This window comes from Phyllostomus hastatus, unplaced genomic scaffold (genome assembly GCF_019186645.2).
Source record: "Phyllostomus hastatus isolate PE091 unplaced genomic scaffold, TTU_PhHast_1.1 phas_contig_133, whole genome shotgun sequence".
Taxonomy (NCBI): domain Eukaryota; kingdom Metazoa; phylum Chordata; class Mammalia; order Chiroptera; family Phyllostomidae; genus Phyllostomus; species Phyllostomus hastatus.
The window spans coordinates 1525551-1546258 of NW_025333577.1; the positions used below are offsets into that span (position 1 = coordinate 1525551).

At 47.8% G+C, this 20708-nt stretch overlaps 2 protein-coding genes across 10 annotated transcripts in view; one reads left to right on the plus strand and one right to left on the minus strand.

Annotated features, from left to right (window-relative positions):
- Nucleotides 1-462: 462 nt before the first annotated feature.
- On the plus strand, nucleotides 463-19314 carry LOC123825715 (zinc finger protein 773-like). 7 transcript variants are annotated; one of them, XM_045849352.1, is made up of 8 exons: nucleotides 463-715; nucleotides 4508-4634; nucleotides 5357-5455; nucleotides 8147-8310; nucleotides 14770-14840; nucleotides 15931-16105; nucleotides 16566-16693; nucleotides 18141-19314. In XM_045849352.1, exons 1-7 carry the CDS (start codon nucleotides 683-685, stop codon nucleotides 16566-16568), a joined length of 672 nt encoding a protein of 223 aa, XP_045705308.1. In that variant the 5' UTR covers nucleotides 463-682; the 3' UTR covers nucleotides 16569-16693; nucleotides 18141-19314. The 7 variants fall into 7 exon arrangements, with proteins under 7 accessions (XP_045705308.1, XP_045705313.1, XP_045705325.1 ...); XM_045849357.1 differs by lacking the exons at nucleotides 15931-16105; nucleotides 16566-16693; nucleotides 18141-19314 and adding an exon at nucleotides 15628-15787; XM_045849369.1 differs by lacking the exons at nucleotides 15931-16105; nucleotides 16566-16693; nucleotides 18141-19314 and adding an exon at nucleotides 11689-11826 and having other exon boundaries at nucleotides 14723-14840.
- ZNF550 (zinc finger protein 550) overlaps nucleotides 12002-20708 on the minus strand; it is a 30138-nt gene continuing 21431 nt past the window's right edge. For all 3 annotated transcript variants that reach the window (XM_045849405.1, XM_045849398.1, XM_045849415.1), the window contains 3 exons: nucleotides 20012-20138; nucleotides 18080-18175; nucleotides 12002-14589 (listed from right to left, as the gene is read on the minus strand). In XM_045849405.1, the coding sequence (XP_045705361.1) occupies nucleotides 13589-14589; nucleotides 18080-18175; nucleotides 20012-20138 (1224 nt within the window). In that variant the 3' untranslated portion in view covers nucleotides 12002-13588. The remainder of the gene's footprint in view (nucleotides 14590-18079; nucleotides 18176-20011; nucleotides 20139-20708) is intronic.

Here is a 20708-nt window from a genome sequence, read left to right on the forward strand (position 1 = left end):
AGTTGTGGAGATCTCTCACCTGGACTGAGTAAAGCAAACACTAACTGGCTTACAGGAATGGAGACGTAGGTTTCACCCAGGAGCAACAGTTGTTGAGCTTTTTCTCACACATCAGGTGAGAAATGCTTCATCAGCCTGGTGTTTGACATAGGGCGCCCCGCTTGGCAGGGGAATTTAGAAATGGTAACTGGCGCAGACGGAGGAAACCGCTTTATTGAGCCTCTCAAGATGGTAAAGAAAAAACTGGACTCCCAGCTCCGCAGGTAAATTTGAAATCCAGGCCTATCAATAAGGTTAGTCTCTGGACGACAAATAGCTGAGCTTTGGACCCTGATTTCTCCTCCACTGCCATCTCAGCAGCTCTACTTCCTCTACGTTTCGCGCTATGGGAACTACATTGCCCAGAAGGAACTGCTCACCACCGTGCTGGTGCTCAGCCAATGAAAACGGTCGTGCGGAACCTCCGGCGTCGGCTCAGGCGAGTTGACTTTGGGGGTGTCTGGGGCCGTTTGTTCCCTCAGTCCGACTGGCTGGTTTGGGCCCAACTAAGCAAGAAGGGGCGGTGCGAGGAGGCGGAGGCTCGGCGACGCCGCCCGGGCGATCCCGATTCTGGGCCAGGGGACGGGATGCCCGGGCCCGACCTGGTCCTCCGTTCCCCGCCCCGCTCAGTCCACCGAATCCGATGGCCGCTGCCAAGCTGAGGCTCCCGGCTCAGGTGAGGGCATGTCCCCTGGGCCCTCCTCATTCTCACCCCACCGAACCCCAAAGCCCCGAGTGAGCGTCCCCTCCTCAGGGAAGTCAATACAATGGACTAATAGTTGTGGTACGAACTGGACCATACTGGTGGCAATGGAGGGGCGAGCAATTATTAGATCTGGGGTGGATTTTCAAAACTGGACAGGCTTTCTTGCTCTACCAGATGTGGCTGTGAAGAAAGTAGGGAATGAAGCACCATCCCCTGCCCCTTTTTTGGGGTTTGCGGTTTTTGTCTGTTTCCTGAATATCTGGAAATATTGTAGATGGGGAAGGCAGCACGTTTTCAGAGATAGGAGTTCGACTTCGACATGGTAACCCTGAGTTATCCCACAGTGGAGGTGTCATATGAGTAGCAGTTTGCTCACTCACATCTGTATATCTGAGGAGGGATCTGGGCCTGGACCATATTTATGCACCGGTGCTCATAATTAGGAGGGGGAATCTTATCTCTCTCACTTTCTTTTTTAGGCTTTATTTTTAGAGAGAGGGGAAGGGAGGGAGAGAAACATCGATAAATCGGTTGCCCCCCGCATGTCCCCAGCTGGGGCCTGGCCTGCAACCCAGGCATGTGCCCCGACTGGGAATTGAACCGGTGATCTTTCAGTTCGTAGGTGGCGCTCTATCCTCTGAGCCACACCTCTGGAAGGAGAATCTTAAAGTTCTTATCTTAGATGAGCCTCCAGAGCGGGGGCGGGGGTGGGGATAGGGAGGTTCCTGTGGCCCTACCTGGTTCTGGCTGGTGTGAGTGGGAGCGGATGCCTACAGGGACCGGTGTAAGGACCAAGAGATTGTGATGTTCAGTGGTGTAGAGGGGCCACTTCAGGCTCGGCAGACCCCCATTGTCCACTCCTTGTAGAGAAAAGAAAATGCTAGTCAGGCTAGTGGAGCAGCCCTCAGGGTAGGAAGGATGACCGACTGCTCCAATGGAAAGGCCCCAGCAGGGTTGCCTTCAGGAGTATACAGCAGGCAGCGAGATCTCGAATAGGACTAGTATTACTCAGTTTCCTTAAGCTCAGTCCCCCACTTCGTTAACTTATGAGTTTATTAAATAAGTATTTAAGCACTAGCTGATAAAAAATACAGATGTATACCTATATACACATACAGAGTGGGGCAAAAGTAGGTTTACAGTTGTTTGTATGGAAAATAATACAATAATTAATAAACTGTTTCACATATTCACAACTGTAAACCTTTTGCTCCACCCTGTATATGCATACGTATGTGTATACACACATAGACACACATACATAGGCAATTAAAATAATAGGGATTTGACAAGTAAAAGTGATGTAGGCATTTAATACTTGGTTGGAATCATAATATACTGCTAAGCATTTGATTAAAATCAAATGCCTTAAACATCACATTCTCTTAGTTGAAAGGTGTGCACAAAAATCCACATTTTCAATGCCTCCCAGTTCATTTGCACTGAAAATGTTGACAGAAGTTAGTTACGAGGACACTAAGAGTTGATACTACTTGACGCACAGGAATGAGTTTGATACAAACCATAGCTGCAGTGGGTGTGCACCATTGTATTCCCATTTTACAGATAGCAACACTGAAGCACAGGGAGGTCTAGTCCTTTTCTAAGGTCATGTAGCTGGTAAGAGGCATCATTGAGGACTAAGGCCCAAATGGTGTGAAAGCGCTTAAAGAGCCTTTGGGGCCCAACATTGTTGCCTGCAGAACTTATTCCAGACCATGCAGAGGTAAAGGAGGGTATCCCAGATACTCATCCTCTTCCATTCCCACTTGCATGGGCTCCCAGGTATCCTAGGACTCTGCCTGCTACTCTCTGTATCCTTCCATCTGAGGTCCCTGGAAGGTGATCGATCATCCAAGGTTAGGGCTTTGAGTCCTGACCAGGGATTTTATGGATTGGTTCCCATTTCTGGCAACCAGTGGCACGATACTGTACTCACAGTGATCACAAAATGCTGGAGGTGAGGTTAGGCTGGGAATGCTCAAGCAACCTTAGGTCTTCATTATGTCTGGTGGAAATGGCAGGAATCAGGAATTGGACCTGGAATGATAGCCTGAAGAGCTGGTCTCTGTTCTGATGGTGGTGGCAGCCAGAAAACATTTGGAGCAGAGGCAGGTAGTCATCTGACTCAGATTTAACAAGCTTTTCTGCTGCAGAGTAGAGAGCAGACTTGGGTTTCAGGGAGACCAGGAAGGAGGCTACTGCAATAGTCCAGGTGAATGTTGGTGGCTAAACTAGAGGTGGCTATGGAGGTTAAAGGTGTGTTGGAGTCTGTATATGGATTTTAAGTAGATCCAAGCTGACTTTCTGATGTGGTGGACGGGAGAGAAAAGTGGGAGAGTCAGGGGTGACTCCAAGATGTTGGGCCTTAGTAGCTAGCAACAGGGAAATACTACCATGTCAACATTGGTTGTAATAGTAATTTTTTCTTTTAAATTAAAAGAAAAAGATTGATTTGAGGTGGGGAGGAGAGAGAAAGAAAGAAGGAAGAGAGAGAAAAACATTGATGAGCTGTTCCACTTATTAATGTATTCATTGGTTGATTCTTGTATGTACCTTGACCAGGGATTAAACCCACAACATTATCATATCGGGATAATGCTCTAACCAACTGAGCTGCCCACCAGATGTAAGAGCAATTTTCAGTGGGAATATTAGGAGTCAGGTTTTGGTCATATTGAACTGAGGTGTTCTAGAGACCCTTGAGTGGATTTGTTGAGTGGGCACCTGGAAACACAAGCCTGGAGTTCAGGTGAAGGGTTCAGGTTGGAGACACTCGCACTCACGGTGTGTGGGCCAGGACAAAGCTGTGGGTCAGAGTTGGCAGCAGGCATCATCAGTCCTGGTAGCAGTGCTGTTAGGTAATGAAGGAGGGGAGTGTGGGACCGAGGACTAGGTCTCTTCCTGGACACCTGGGTAGGGTGGTGGGCTTCACAAAGACACACAAGGGAGAACAGTGGCCATTGGGGTCGCAGGAGTGAGGAGGGTCTAGCTGGTGGCCAGGGTTTCCATGGGGAGTGGATATGAAATGGATGTGGAGACAAGGCAGTGAGATGACAGTAAAGTGGATGGCTCACAGGCTCTGTAATCAGCTCAAGATCCAATGGGACCCTCTGGGAGAATCATAGGCATGATGTGCAAGACATGTGGGCCTCAGCTTCCTGCAAGCATCAGAGAAGCTGACATTGTTGAGGGGACACCTTTGCATCAGAGACACGGAAGAGGGATGAGGGTATCTGAAGTCTGCGTGTGGTTCTGGGTGGCTGAGGATAAAGCGAGGATAAGGGTCAGGTAGGGGGCCCTTCAAAGCAGGCCTGGGGGTTGTCGCTGGTAGTCGGGGCCATCACCACAGAGGCTGGGGACATGAAGGGAGGTGTGGTACAGAGTGACGTGCACTATTGGAGGGACTATAAACTGATGGCCTCAGGCCCTTGTCCTGTGGGCTAATGGGAGAACAGTGACCTGAATTTGGTTGTTTGGGAAACACTGTCTGGGGGCCCTCAGTTGAAATGTCTGGATGGAGAAGGGTGAGGCCCTATAGGCCAGGCCTAGAGCTCACATATCTGTCTGCCCAGCTGTCTGGGGTTGCTGTGGGCTGAGCAGTAATTAGTGAGACTGTGAGGAGGAAGTGGGCATCACTGGCACTGAGGCCTAGTCTCTCCTCTGAAACAGGGAGCCCGGGAGGAGGGTGGATGTTAGGGTAGATGCCCAGAGTCCTGGGAAAGAAGGCTGCAGTAAACTCAACTGTCCCCATCCTGGCAGGGCCATGTGACCTTTGAAGATGTGGCTGTCTGCTTCTCCTGGGAGGAGTGGGAGCTTCTTGATGAAGCTCAGAGACATCTATACCGCAGTGTGATGCTGGAGAACTTCTCACTGATGGCCTCTCTGGGTAAGCACCCTGCGCTGGGCTTGCTCTTCCCTTTTACCCTAGGGGCAGGGTTGCCTTTCCCAAAGCTGTTCCATGGGTACTGCTTCCTTCCCCATCCTGGACTGGGTGCTGTGAGCATCTAGCCCAAGCCTGGGTTGTGCACTGTTCCTTTGGTCCCCAAGCTGCCCCAAAGCCTTGTGGGAAAAGGTTGGCGATGAGGAGTCTTTTTTTTTCTTTAAATCCTCACCTGAGGCCATGCTTACTGATTTTAAAGAGAGGAGAAGGGAGGGAGGAAGGGAGATAAGGAGAGAAGACACCAATGTGAGAGAGAAATATCAGTTGCCTCTCGTATTTGCCCCAACCAGGGACTAAACTACCATGTAGGCATGTGACCTGACCAGGAATCAAACCCATGCCCTTTTGGTGTATGGGACAATGCTCCTACCAACTGAGTTATACCAGCTAGGTCTGGAGATGAGAAGTCTTGCAGTCAGCCTAATGGATCAAATTCTTGGCCTCTTGGTGACACTGAAGGTCCATGGCAGTTCTACCCCTAGGTGCCACCCTCTTCCTCTATGTGGGATATGCCTGTGGCAGGAATTGAGGCACCAACATGGCTACCATTTGAATGGGTTGTTCACACAAGGCCTTCCTCCAGGGTTCTTTCTGTAGTATTTAGTTTTCTTTCCTGTGGTCTGTTATGGGGTGGGTTGCTTTGACCACCTGTTTTGTCTCTCCCTTAGGACTTGCATCTTCCAGGACTCGTGAAATTACCCAGCTGGAGCAGTGGGGAGAGCCCTGTTTACCTGCCCATGGAGTCATTACTGCAGCCATGCCAGGAGGTACTTGGAGGGAGAAACAGGAGAGGTGTGAGCTCAGAGAGGGGTCAGATAGTGCCAGAATCTCTGCAGTGGGCCCTGATGTTTTGGTGTCAAGGCAAGGGACCCTGACTGATTGCATCTTTTCTTTCCCAGTTGCCCATTTATCATGTCTACTCTGATTTCTGACCCAGGGCTGTCCCCCACCTTTCTCTCGTGTGTCTCACCTGATCCTCTCCACTGCACCCTCCACAGTGCTCTCCAATAGAAGCCTTGTTCTATATTCTGAGATGGTCAGTCCAGTGTGGCCACAAGAGGATACACAGAGTAGTTTGTTGTGTTCAACAGCTTCAGAGAGATAGTCACTGCATGCCAAGGGGGTGGGGGGCATATGGGAGGGTATGCCCATAGGGTGGACCCAGTCAAGCAGGGGGTGGGGAGCAGAGAGTGAGCAAAGACATTAGGGGTTGGTGAAAACATGAGAAAAGGTGTGAGAGGATGCACTTGGAACATTAGAATGTCTCTAGGTCAGTCACGGGAGGGCAAGAAAGGGGACTTGTGTCAGAGGCTCACCTTATCAGTAGGGTCACCTGGTCTCCAGGTATGCTGTCAGCCTGTTTGTGAGGGGACGTTGAGGCAGCAGAAGTTTTAAAATTATACAATACAATTGACCCTGTGGTGTCTCAGCATCATGAACAGCGCTAATAGGGATGGATGACACTTGCCAGTTGGGTTGTGGAGAATTAAAGGTGACTGGATAGTGTGGTCTAGCCACCGAAGGAAAGCTTTGACAAAGGTGACAACTAAGAGGAGTCCCACTAGGCATATGATGACGAGGTGAAATGGAGGCAGCAGCCAGCCACTGTCCTTAAAGGGGAAAAGCCACCTCTAAAGGGGGTCAGGTACCTGTGGGTTTAAGGGAATCTGCCGGAAGGTGTTGGTTGTTATGAAAGATATTTTTTACCTTGTAGCCTAATCCTAGTAGCTTTGCTTGTACCTGTCCAGAGTTATTAATGTACACACAGCAAGAGGCACCCTAAGTGGCACAGATTCCCCCATTCCTGGCTAGTAAACAGTCATGAGCCCATCTGTTGTCCATGACTGTTTGGGCTTAGAGACTCATAGGTTTGTCACAGAGGGACAATATTTTGTGCTGCCTTTGAATGTCACCTGAGAGGACCACCAAAAGGTGCTGGTTGGCAGTCACGGTATGGTCTTGATGAAGGCTGCTGTAAGGGTGCCAGTGCTGGCGTTTCTTGTAGCTGTGGTAAGTCCTATTAAGATGACAATAGCCCTGGCTGGGTAGCTTGGCTGGTTGGAGCGTTGTCCTGATGTGCTAAGGATGCAGGTTCGATCCCCAGTCAGGGCACATGCAAGAATGCATCTATAAGTAGAATAACAAATTGATATTTCACTCTTTCTCTCCCTAAAGTCAATAAGTTTAAAAAATAAATAACTCACAGACAGCTCAAAAAATGTGTGTTGGGTTCTTTAAAAGGTAAAGGCACACTAGAGCTGTGACTGATTGGTAATAGGTGCAGAGTAAAATATACTGGCCAGGTGCATACAACATGTTAAAATAACTGCTGGGCACACTTTGGAGAGAGTCATTTAATTCGATTATGTGAGGTCTTGGAGCCTTGATGGGGGACTTGAGCTTGGAGGTGCAATAATCAATAGTTAAGTGCCACTGTTGGTAGAAGACTTTAAGATTGGCCAAATTGGACTACTGAAGGAGAAATAGTGAGGATAATTGTCCCTTCTTTTAGATCTTGAACAACCAGCAAAAGGCCTGCAGTACCTTGTTTCAGGCAATACTGTGGTGTTTACTACATTCATTGGTGGGGACTGCCCCATAGGTCCTCACTTTGTGATTCTGACGAGCAGGACCAAGACACTTACGCTTGTTCCAGCATTGTAGGATGCATACAGCAGCATCTCTGTCTATAGTGGGAAAGCTCTAAGCATTAGGAGTTCCCATGATGGGCAGCTGTTTTAATAAAGATTGCTGCAATATCCCTGTAGTTTAAAAGGGGTACCTCCTTGAAATTTGAATGGGTTGCCTACAATAATGGTAACTTTGGCTCCAGTATCCAGTAAAGCTAGGCGATGTTAGAGAGAGAGAGAGAGAGAGAGAGAGAGAGAGAGAGAGAGAGAGAGAGAGAGAGAGAGAGAGAGAGAGATTTGTTGTTCCACTCATTTATGCATTTTTTTTGGTTGACTCTTATATGTGCTCTGACTGGAGATCAGGTTCGCAACCTTGATGCATCAGGACGATGCTCCAACCAAGCTACCTGACCAGGGCTTGTGGGGGCACTTGAATGGCACTAGGTCCAAGTCAGGGGAGGGCATCCTTATAGTTCTTGAACACCAGCTATTCATTTACTTCAGTTTTTCTGATTCTGAACACACCCTTCTGCACTGTGTTCCTGTTTAATTAGCACAAAGGCCCTGCCAAAAACCGTTTGCATAGGAGTGTGTTGAAGCTGCACCCATTCATGTGTCCTTTTTGCTTAAAAGGCCCACCCCACAGATCTGCGAGCTTGCCAGGTCCAGCACTGCACAGCAAACCCTTCTTCATTCTGATCTCTGGCCCTTCATTCTACCACCAGTCCTAGGAATGCATGGCTAGATGTCTCAGATGCATATTTGTGAGGGTGCTGCCTGGTCTCACTGAAGTCTACATCCACTTCATCAGCCTTTCTCTGCTTTCAGGTCGTTGGCATGGAGCAGAGGTTGAGCAGAATGTTAACATAGGAGGAGTGCTCAGCATAGACCTTCACCAACACCAGAAGCTGCACTGTATAGAGCAATCCTTAAGACAAGAGGGGGAGCAGAATGAGAAGGACATCCTGACTAGCTCTGGTCTTAACCATCAGGTGACTCACAGTACAGGGGAACCACACAGGAACATCAAAAGTTGCCCTAACAAAAGGCATTATAAGTGCAGTGAATGTGGGAAAGCATTTGGTCAGAAATACTTACTTGTTCAGCACCAGAGACTACACACAGGAGAAAAGCCTTACAAATGCAATGAATGTGGAAAACTATTTAGCCACAAATCCAACCTTTTTATACACCAAATAGTTCACACTGGTGAAAGGCCTTATAGCTGCGGTGAATGTGGGAAATCCTTTAGCCGCAATGCCGACCTCATTCAACACCAGAGAGTCCATACTGGGGAAAAGCCTTTTACATGCAGCGAATGTGGGAAAGCCTTCAGGCATAATTCCACACTTGTTCAGCATCACAGAATCCACACTGGAATAAGGCCTTATGAGTGCAGTGAATGTGGAAAATTCTTTAGCTTCAACTCAAGCCTCATGAAACATCAGAGAGTTCACACTGGAGAAAGACCTTATAAGTGCACTGAATGTGGGAAATTCTATAGCCACAAGTCAAGCCTTATTAATCATTGGAGAATTCACACTGGAGAAAGGCCTTATGAGTGTAGGGAATGTGGGAAATTTTTCAGCCAAAGCTCTAGCCTCATGCAACACCACAGAGTTCACACTGGAGAAAAGCCCTTTAAATGCAATGAATGTGGAAGATTCTTTAGTGAGAATTCCAGCCTTGTTAAACACTACAGGGTTCACACTGGAGCAAGACCTTATGAGTGCAGGGAATGTGGGAAGTTTTTTCGCCACAGCTCCAGCTTGGTTAAACATCGAAGGATTCACACTGGAGAAATGCCTTATGAATGCAGTGAATGTGCAAAATCATTTAGCCAGCGTTTCAACCTCATTCAACACCAGAAAGTTCACAGAGGAAAGAATTCTTGAATGCAACTAATGTAGGAAAACCTTTAACTAAAAGTCTGCTCTGATCCAATCATACGAACTTTACAAACCAGGTGGGCCATAGGAACACAGTGAACATGAAGAGAGGCTTCAGCCACAGGCTTAATTAACCTTTTTCAACACCAGAAAGCTCAGAGTGGAGAAAGGCCTTAGGAGTGCAGGGCACATGCTGCCCTTGGTCAGCCTAAGCTAACACAGAGAGAAGTTCTGAGAGTAGCCTTTATCACTAAGCCAGCAATTGAACATCATCTAGTTATGCATCCTGAGGGCAGGATGATAAATTGCTGACATCCTGACCCATCTGAAAGATAGCCCTTCTGCCCAGGAGTTCTGGAGAGGGGGAGCCCTGAGTTCTCGCCTGTATCAGTCTGAAGTGGCCTTTTCATTTCTCTGAGTTTGGAAGGGGCAAGAGGAAGTGACTTGGTTCAGATATGACTGCTTCCTGCTTATTCTTATTGAACATTAGATTTCCTTGAATAAATGTTTCTTCATTTGCTCTACACCCTTAGAACTATTTCCACAGTTTTATTAAGCAGGTGAGAAGCAGGTCCACAAAACTCCTTACACTGCCAAGCTGGAAGTTGATCCACATTTAACTTCTTAAGAACTCACCAAATTGTGTTCTAAATGGTCATGCCTTTTCACATTTCCTCCTGGAGTATATTAGATTTCAAGTTTCTTCACATCCTGCTGACCTTTATTTATACGACAGAGGCCATTCATTTTAGCCATTCTAATAGGTGTGTAGTAGTATTTCATTGTTTTAATTTGTATTTTCCTAATGACTAAATGTTAAGCATTTCCCTTGGGTTTATTTGCCATCCATTTACCTTCTGTTCATATCTTTTGCCTATGATTAAAATACTTGTTTGCAATTTCTTAATATATTCTGGATACAAGTTCTTCATTTGATGTGTGCTTTACCAATATTCTTGTAGTATTTGGTTTTGCTTTCCATTTCTCTCTCTCTCTCTCTTTTAGATTTTATTTTTAGAGAGAGTGGAAGGGAGGGAGAGAGGGAGAGAAACATCAATGTGTGGTTGCCTGTTTCATACACCCTACTGGGGACCTGGCCCACAACCCAGGCATGTGCTCTGACTGGGAATCGAACCGGTGACCCTTTGGTTTGCAGGCCAGCACTCAGTCCATTGAGCCACATCAGCCAGGGCATGTAGGAGAGTTCACAAGTACTTCTGGCTCTGTGTGAGTAGTTAAGTTGGTTAGAGCGTTGTAGCCAAGGTTGTTGGTTCAGTCCCTGGTCAGGGCACCCAATGAATACATAAATAAATGGAACTACAAATTGATGCCTCTCTCTAATTGATCAAAAAAAATTTTTAAAGACTAATGATCATTCATTAGTCTTTATGTATATTGTTCTAGAAATGTATATTGTTCTAGATTAGGTTGTGGACCAGGAAAAATACCTAGGAATAATATTAGGATGAAAGATAGCCTTTAAATGTGGATTTTGCATTAAACAATACTATTTTACCCATATTGAATGACCTCATCATGCTAACACTCTGATAATTCTGAATACTGTATGCTCTTAGGGAATACATACTGAAGGATTCACTTGTACTGAAGCAAAAATATTTCTGAACTAAACTCATTGTGCAAAAACACATGTATGTGGGGCAAGAATGAATGATAAAGCAAAAGGTGCAAAACAAATCGTTTAATCTGGATTAAATTTATACAAGAATATCTTGTACTATACTTTCAACTTTCCTGTAAGTTTGAATACATCTAAACAATTTTAAATGCAGAAATCACTGTTTCCCCACTTCACAGAAAATATCTGTCACATTACAACTCAGAAGATGCATATGATAGATATAACTTCATGCTTGGCATTTTTTTTTAAAGTGTAGAATGGATTGTCCTTAACATCTTAAAAAGAATCTACAAAAAAATTCTACAACATACTTGACATAATGTTATTAAATATTTCCCCTAAGATCAAGGACAAAAGACAAATTGGTATCTCTTCTTGTCCTTCATCACTCCACAGGGACTACTTAGGATTGAATGGCAGGAAAAAATATAAATACATATATGCATTAGAAAGAAAAACATAAACTCTTCTGACCTCTTTAAAAGTATGTGCTAGAATAGTAGTATCCTTATCAGTTCAGATATGAGCACACTGTGTTGTCATTTGCCTATCCCACCATGTTTTTCTTGACCCATTGTGGTCTGTTTTCTTTTCCATAGAACTCATCACCTTCTAACACAGTATGTAACTTAATAACTTAGAAACATTGCTGATTGACTCTTTCCCTCAACTAGAATCTTAAATTCTATGAAGGGAAAACCACTGTAACATTTTATGCACGTGCATCTTATATAGCTAGAAAAATGCAGGGCACTGAGTAAATGTCATCTTAACTTTTCTATCCATTTGTACCACTCTGTCATTCGTCCTAACGGTACTAATTCACTACTCCCCTTCAGGTGCAGTACCCTGTGTACTCTCAAGAAATGATCCCTGGCCGTGTAGCTCAATTGGTTAGAGCGTTGTCCTGATGTGCCAAGGCTGCAGGTTCTGTCCTCCCTCAAGGCACATATAAGAATCAACCAACAAATGCATAAGTAAGTGAAATAACAAATTGATGTTCCCCCCCCCTTGCTCTCTCCCTCTCTTTCTAAAATTTAAAAAAAAAATTATGAATGAAAATCATAGCCTGAATGGTGTGGTTCAGTGGTTTGGGCATCCATTGTCCTGCAAACCAAAAGGTCATTGGTTTAATTCCCAGTCTGGGCACATGCTTGGGTTGTAGGCTAGGTCCCCAGTTGTGGGCATGTGAAAGACAATTGATCAATGTTTTTCTCACACAGTATTACAATAAAAATCAATACCTCCTTGGACATTGGATAATGACAGTACATGCTCCAATCTGCCAAAATCCTACCCAGTGGGCTCCCTGTAGGAGTCAGCACAGAACTGCCCTTATTGGCCCAAATGTACGGGCCAAAAGTTGTAACTAAAAATATCCAAACTACCTGAGAATGTATAAACAAAACTGGTTTCCATGACTGCATTATTCCAAAGAGTACTCACAAGCAAATATTTACCAACCAATCTCACAAACCGTGGTCCCCATACAATGGCTTCCCCAAAGCAGTCTTCACCTGGACTTTATTTCACAGCCCCCTCCCAGACCCGTTTCCTTTCCACCTGCCAGATACATTTAGGCAGCCAGCACCTTGAGCAGGCATGCAGAGGAGCAGCAAACTCCCAGTGACTGGGAAACCCCACAGTCCCAGTCTTGGGGTTGACCACCACCGGCATATAGGGTCCCACCAGAGTCACCACTGCTATTACTGAACAGCAAGTGGGATCCTACTTCCTGCTGCCACCTTCTAGGCAAAATTCCAGAGACAAAGGTTTCATGATAAAGGAAAGGAGTATTTATTCCAAAGCTACACAATTTTGGAATAGCAGCTTTCCACATGCATTAGTGTCTTAAGCCTATCAATTAAGGCTAAACTCTTTAACTGCTATGTTCTCCTATTATCCCCCCTGTTCTTAATCATCTTATTTTGATAGGATTAGTTTACAAACTAAAGATAGAATAACTACACAATTTTGGAAAAATGGTAGGCTTTTGCCTTGGAGCCCACTCCTCTAGGACACCCAAAGAATAACCTTGCCACCCTCTGCCAAGCCAGCCTGACTCTAGGCTGTGCCCAGTTCCTTCTACTGTCCAAAATACCATCTGCAGGCAGCTGCAGCACACTAATCTGGGCATCTTCTCATCCAGGAATCTTGGAGGAAGAGAGCCAGTCTCTGCCCTCCTTTTATTACATGTTCACAGGAGGCCCTCAGCTTCTCTGCCTACCACACCCTAGTCTGTTTACCATTGCCTCAGCCAACCTCCTCCTGTGGCCTCTGCCTTCTCCTCCCCAGTGATCTGATCAGATTTCTCTGTATCAGAGTGACCTGTCCCAGAAGGTATGCTCACAATGACAATTATGTGGCTCTTTGCTATGAATTCTCAGATAGCAAGTAAGATTTTTCCTTTTGGCTTAAGACTGTCCTTCGTAGTTATACCCAGCCTCTCTCCCCAATAAGTTCTCTGATGCTAACAGAGGCAGAACCACTGGTGACCCACCTTCTCTCCTTTCTCTCCCACCGTGATGAGAGCAGGCTGACCTTCAGCTCTAGGTACAGTCACTGCGTTCACAGGGCTTCTCGCCAAGGCAACTTCTTGTGCGTTTCAGAGCTGACAAAAATCCCCCTCCAACATCTTTGCACTGAGGGAGATTTTTCTCCCACGTGGAGCCCCTTAACGGGCCAGGAAGGAGCACTGGGTGAGGCCTTTCTCCAGCCCCTGCACTGGCAGGGCTTACCTCAGGTGTGGACCCGCTCGTGCTGCAGAAGGTGGGACCTGCGCTTGAAGGCCTTCCCACACAGGCCGCATTTATAAGGCTTCTCCCCCGTGTGGATGATGGAGTGCTGCAGCAGGTATGTGCTGCGGTGGAAGGCCTTTCCGCACTGTGCGCAGACATAGGGCCGCTCCCCGGTGTGCACGCGCCGGTGCTGCAGGAGCTCTGAACGGCAGCGGAAGGCCTTCCCGCACACGGCACATTCAAACCGCTTGGCCCCAGTGTGCACAGTGTAATGCTGGGTAAGGTGCTCTCTGTTGCTGAACGCCTTCTCGCAGTCCTTGCACACAAAGGGCCTTTCCCTGCTGTGGGTCCTTTTGTGCCGAATGAAGGTGGAGCGGTGGCTGAAGGCCTTCCCACACTGGGCACACTCATAGGGCTTCTCCCCAGTATGGATCGGGTGGTGCTGCACCAGGTAGGACCTGCGCTTAAAGGCTTTCCCACACTCCGGGCATGTGTACGGCTTCTCCCCGGTGTGGATGAGGTAGTGTCGGATGAGGGTGGAGCTCTGACTGAAGGTTTTCCCGCAAGCGTTGCACTCATAGGGCTTCATCCCCGTGTGAACCCGCTGGTGGCGAGCAAGGTACCATTTCCTACTGAAACCTTTCCCGCACTGCTTGCATTTGTAGAGGTTCCTCCCGCCCTGGATCCTGGGGCCTTTCCCTGGTCCGTGTGGGTCGAGTTCATAGAGAACATCTCCCCGGGAGACTCTCTCCTGTAACATCCTAGAGTGCAGATTGTCACCTGTCCCCAGACTGTTATCTTCAAGGCTCCTTTTCCTGGGATGGGTCTCCTCGTGGGGGTCTGTCTCTGGCCTCACTTCCAAAAGCCCTTCCCGTTCCCTGGCTTGCTCCAATCTGGAGTCCCTTGACAATTCCAGAGTACAGCTTCCCTGAAGCAGGGCTCCTTCACACAAAACTGGCTGAATGGTGCTTGGCTCTCTGGTCTGAAGTTTTGCTCCATCACCTGAAGAAAATCCAAGGCACAAAGGGTGACTTTTAGTGACACAATTTAGAATATAGGCAATGGCTCAATGGGCAAGTAAGGACAATAATGCCACCTCTAGTGTTTGCTGTGTTTTCACGTCCCTATAACCTAGGTTTCCAATGACCTTTTATGGTCCTTCTACTCTTGACATCATTAAAGGGAAAATCTGGACAGCAGGCTGGACCACGGAACATGGGACCTGGCGTGGAGACCCCTCCTCATAGTCCAGAGTAAGTGAGGGCAGTTTTGATAACACTGGCGGGGTTAGGGGAGGAATGTGCCCCAGGAATTGAGGTTGACGTCTCTTAGTGCTCTATAGGCAAGTGGCACTTAAGACTGGGGAGAAAAAAAGGTCACCTTCCTAGAGGTGGTGTCCCTGAGCTGGGTCCTGATGGAGAAGTCAGAGATGCCAGGAAGAGGGAGGGACACTGGGTTGAAATGGGGAGATTCACCCATGAAAGAGGAAAAGGGCACCAGATACCTGGTGAAGCCGACAGCAAGGGGTGATTTCAGGAGAGGGGACAGAGGGACATGCAGGCCGAATAGTTTGAGACAGGTTTCTGCTCTGTGAGACAATCAGTGTGCTGGTTTAAGAGTGAGGCTCAGAAACCAGAATGCCTGGCTCCCCGAAAGCCCCCACCTTTGTCCAGTCAGCTGATCTTGGATGGATGTCTTTCGTCTATAAAGTCATACTTTCCTTATCTGAGAGACTGATGAGGAGACTCAGTTTCCCAGGCTGCCATGATGGTTAAAGGAGAAAAGTGTTCAGCACAGTTCTTAATGTGAGTGTTCACTAAACTGGGCCTCATCATCCTTGTTCTTTGTGATAGTTAATTTTACATGTCACCTTGACCAGGGTGGCATGCTGAGCTGTTCGGTCACCAGACACTTGTCTAGATATTGCTGTGAGGTAGTTTTTGAGTGTGATTAACATTTAAATCAGCAGACTTTTTAGAAAAGCAGACAACCCTTCATAATTATGTGGCCTCACTTCCAAAAACCCTTCCTGATTCCTAGCTTGCCAACCAGTTAACAGCCTTATGACTGAGCCCCCCAGGGAGGAAAGGAATTCGCCTGCGGACCCCAATCTGCAACACCCACTCTTCTGCCTTGCAAGACTTCAACATTGCTCCGCCCTCACAATTGCAAGAGCCCATTCATTAAAATAAATAAAATTCACACATCCTGTTGGTTCTGATTCACTGAAAAACCCTAACTAATCCAGGGTGGGGCTAAAGTAGGTTTATAGTTGTTCACATGGAAAATACAATAATTAATAAGTAATAATACAAGAATAAACTGCACTTTGCATACTCACAGCTGTGAACCTTTTGCCCCGCCCTGCGTGCCCCTCTCACTGTTGCCGTGGGCAATGAGGATGACAGCAGGGTCATCAGCAAGAACAATCACCTTGTTCTACAAGCCAAGGACAGGGGCCTCAGTAGAAACCAACTCTGACAATACCTTGATCTCGGACTCCCAGCTCCAGGAACTGGTAAGATAAATTTTGGTTGCTCAAGGCACAGGCATGTGCATACACACACACACACACACACACACACACACACACATACTGAAAAAAGAAAAAGAATAAAGTCAATCCACAGAGACAGTGGAGACCACCTCAGGAGGAGCTACTGACAGGGCTGGGGTACCAGGAACCTGTCACGGTTCTGGAAGTATTCTAAATGTTGACTGGGGCAGAGTACATTTCAGTTTATACATATGTAAAAACTTAAGCTGAACCCTTTAGATTTGTGCACATCACTGTACACTTCCCATATAAAAACAATTACGTAAGGAGAGTTTAAATAATAGGTATGGAGTCAAGTGTATATGTCTTTCCCAGAAATGAGACAACTCCTTCTAGGAACTTGGCTTTATAAGTAGAGTCTATGTTGGCTGAGGCTTTCATAGACTTAAAAACATTTGTGTTTGTCTTCTTCTTCCCCAAGTGAAGACACCCTGAGCATGTCACATGTTCAGCAGAGAGGATGAGAACAGACAAGGCAAAAAAACAAGTGAAAAATCAAGTTCCCAAGAAGGCAAAGGTGTGGCGTGGGCTCACTGGCCATGACTGCAGGTAAGACGTCATCCACAGAGGACGAGAAGGGAAGGCACAGGTGTGAGGCAGACACTGATGAGCCTTTGGGGACTGAGGAACAGGAAGCAGAAGCACATCGCCTCTACTTTTAACATGACATTGATAACGTGCAGAGACCCCAGTGACAGAGGAAGCAGTGAAGATTTGGAGCGTGTGTAGATGGCTGCAGGGGCTGGTGCAGAAGGAAGAGTAGATGGAGACCTGCTGAGGGGTGTGGCATCATCCAGGTGATGGGTGATGGGTGAAGATGGTGGAGGTGACAAATCCAGGAGACATAGATAATATCCAATGGGCTGGAGTGGGGAGGGGTGGCTGCTGGGTTTGATGGAGACAGAGATGATGAGAGGCTTCCTGTCTTACCTGTTTGGATGGCAGGACCTTCTCTGAACTTGGGGGTGGGGAGGAATGGGCATTCTCATAAGTGTCTTCTAAAGCAGGATGAGCCTCAGACACTTGAGGGGAGTTTGGGGGGTGGCACCTGGAATGGAGGGCTGAGTGTGGGGCTGGCCACAGACACTCACAGGCTGGCTGAGCAGCCTGAGGGCCACCAGAGAGGACACACCATAGCTCACAGTGGCTGACTTCAGCTACACTCAGAGCACGGATGTGGACCAAACGTCACCTTGCTGTTTCTTGGGGCAAATGGGACAGGAAGATACAGTGCAAGGGGCTGATTCTGAGTGTCTACAGGATGATGGATGAATGGATGGAGAAGGCAGGAAAGAGTGTGACAGAGAGTACACATGGTATAGATCGTACTTTCAGTGGGAAGAAAGGCCCCTTTTCCTCTGGATTCAGAAAGAAATGTGCAGAATCCCTATCACTCATGATTAATGTAAACATAGCTCCAATAGGAGCTAACTCTGTCCCCCTTATGCAGGCCAGGCACTGTACTGACATCTCACTACAACCTTAACCCACTCAATCATTCGGGAACCATGACCACTAGTTTTCTGAGAGTAGGCTGAGCCAATACAGACCCAGCGGTTGGCTCTGTTCCTGGAACACACTGCTACCTGCACTCTCCAGTCCTGAGTGCCCAGTGTGGCCAGATGCCCAGATCTTGTCAATAGGACACATGGAAGTGCAGCGCATGTGCACTCTGGGTGTGACTACCTACCCCGATTTCCCCTCTACTAACTGCAGTACTATGAAGTAACCTTAGAGCTGCATGGTGACATTGGAAGGTGCCTGGGTCTCCATAACGGTGTGGCTCACAGCTGACCAGCTGAGGCACACCATACCTTGATGTGAGAGAAACAACCAGAAGCCCCAGGAGGTCACAGAGAGTTTCACACAGGAGTTCAGAGGCAGTGAGGCAGTGGTATTCCGAAGGCTGCTGTGATCTCGCCTTGTTGCTCCTACCTGGACAGGTGTGCCGTGGGGAGCCTCTTTTCACTGTCCATAGCTCTTGCCCATGCTCCAGCAGGTGGACCAGCTCTGGCCTGGGAACCGGATGCCCTGTGGATGAAGAAACCAGACATGGGTGTTTTGCAGAGAAGGAGGAAACCCCTCCAGCATATCTGGGACTTCATGACAGGATAAGAAGTTGTTCCCAAAGTAAAGAAGAAACCAATATGTGACCTGGACACCACGGGGACAAACCCCATTCTTGGGCTGCAACTGCTGTGGAGGTTGATGCCATCTGTCCATACAATAGCACTGCCCTTGAACTTCACCAGCCTAAGCCAACATGGTTCAGGTGCACACCACTTGCCCACACAGTCAGGGGACACTGGAAAGCTGAGCCCATCTCATAATTCACGTAAGTCCCTGGTTCTTCAGAACCACCTAGGGAGGCATGATCGTCTCAACCAAAAGAAACCCAATCACTTGGGGTGAGGCCGAGGCATCAGTGTTTGTGCAACCCCCGGTAGGCAGGGGACCTGAGCTGGATCTGCATCTAAAGAGAAGGCTGGGAATCCTGTGCGGGAGGAGAGGGCTGAGCAAGGGGCCCACTGCCTCGGTCATAGCCATGGCCTCCAACATCCCTGTCTGGAGACAGCAGGGGCCAGTCTAGGGAAAGGAACAGAGAGAACCTTCACACCATTCTGTTACGTGGTGCCTAGCACATCTTAGCAGAGGCCAAGCGGTTCTGTGAAGAAGCCCATTCATACAGGTCTTAGCCATAGTTAGTCACTGACGTGTGCTGTGTGCCTGGCACCAGCCTCAGGGAGGGGCAGGACAAATGGTGACGCAGACATCCCCTGGCTCTGCTAGCTGAGCTCATTCCCATCTCAGGGCCTTTTCTCATGTTGGTCCCTTCACTTGGAATCCCCTCCTCCCCTACCCCTCCCAGTGAGCTCTTAACCTCCAAATCACTTCCCTCAGATGCCTTTCTTCGAGCGCCCATGACAGGTTATGACCTCCTGGTTACAAACTCCTAAATCCTCCTGTTTTTTTCTTCTACGACTCATTGCAATTCATCTGAGAACTGATGTCCACCCACAGTGTGCCATCATTACTGATGGTTTCTTGTTAAACTGACTCACCTTTTATTGTTCTTAAATGTTTTATTCTAAAAGGAACCCTGGTTTTCTCTGGCAAATGAGAAATGTCCATTGCATGTCCCACAACAGAAGGTTACCATCAAAATACAGCAATGAAATCAAAACAGTGCCACTAAGTCCCAGTGCGCTCGTGTAGACGCTCAGAGCTGTGAGCTGGAGGCTGCTTGCTCCGTTGAAAAGAGTAATTAGTCACAATTAGGGGTCAAAAAGACTCAGCACCGATGAGATTTTCTCTTGACAACGACCAGCATGCGGGACAGAGAAGGTAGAAAGGAGCAGCTTTCTCAGGGCATCCACCCGTGACATTCCCACACACCTTCTAAATCACCTGCTGAGTGGCTGGGTCTTAGGAGACATGATGATCATGTACACGCTAGGGGCCTGTGTACCGAGGTTGTGTTGTTTAGAGGATCCCTGGGTGGCACTGACGACAAATGCCATGTGGGAGTCTTCCTGATTTAACCTCTTTTGAGAACAGCCCATCTCGCCGGGCCTTGCTAATTGGGGACACTTGACCCAACCAGGTGGGGCAGTCAGCTCCCTTCCTGTGGAAGCTGGGATACAGACCTCAGACAGGCCCGAGCTTGCTGGACATGGGGGTGAGGGTCCAGAAGGACATTGTTTCTACCCCAGCGATCCCTGATGCAGACACAGGCAGACCAGGCAGCAAGAGGAGGGATCAGGAAACTGCAGGGACTGTCAGGAAAAGAGAAGGTGGCTTCTGTGACTTTGACCAGCCAGAAATCGATGCTGGGGTCCCCCTCAGGAATGAGAGGTGAGCACTCACCCAGAGACACCAGGATCCTGCAGGTCTCCAGCATCACCTGCTGGTACAGGGTCCTCTGAGCCGGGCCCAGCAATTCCCACTCCTCCCGGGTGAAGGTCACAGACACATCCTTGAAGGTCACTGGTGCCTGAAAAGTTAAACACAGTAGCATCATCACATGCTTTGGGGTTGTCCGGTGAGATCAGAGTCTGTCACTCAGTCACTGGTGAAGGTAGAGAGACCCAGGACTGGATCACCAAGGCTTTCCGAGGGCTGAGCTCTGCTGGGTGCAAAGGAGGGGCGGAGCAAGCCTTTGGACATAATGCAGCTGTGGCTGAGAGAAAAGACTGCCCAGGGGAACCCACTGCAGATGACGCAGACGATGCCATTCCCATGAGGACTGAGTAGCAGATGATGAGTGTTTTGGTGGAAATGAGCATGATAATAATTTCAACAATAGAAACAGCAGCAGCTAAGCCTCTGGAGTCCTCACTACCCACCTTCCCCAGGCTGAGAACTTTACATGCTGAGGTAGAGATTGTCCCAGTCTCTGGAGCCCGACTCCCAGGACTGAATCAGACTACTGACTCTGAACGTGAGAGGGCATCACATCACTTCTCTAAGCCTCAATTTCCCATCAGTGCAATATCGTACCCACCAACCAGGCAGCTCTGAGAACTAGAGGAAGTGTTCACTTGGCAAACAATGGGGGACCTGC

Excerpts from the sequence above, each read along its gene's own strand:
- LOC123825715 (XM_045849351.1), top strand. The coding sequence starts at position 683 with ATGGCCGCTGCCAAGCTGAGGCTCCCGGCTCAG. Across the intron at positions 716-4,507 it reads AGCTGAGGCTCCCGGCTCAG|GGCCATGTGACCTTTGAAGA; the intron begins GTGAGGGCATGT and ends CCATCCTGGCAG. Across the intron at positions 5,456-8,146 it reads TACTGCAGCCATGCCAGGAG|GTCGTTGGCATGGAGCAGAG; the intron begins GTACTTGGAGGG and ends CTCTGCTTTCAG.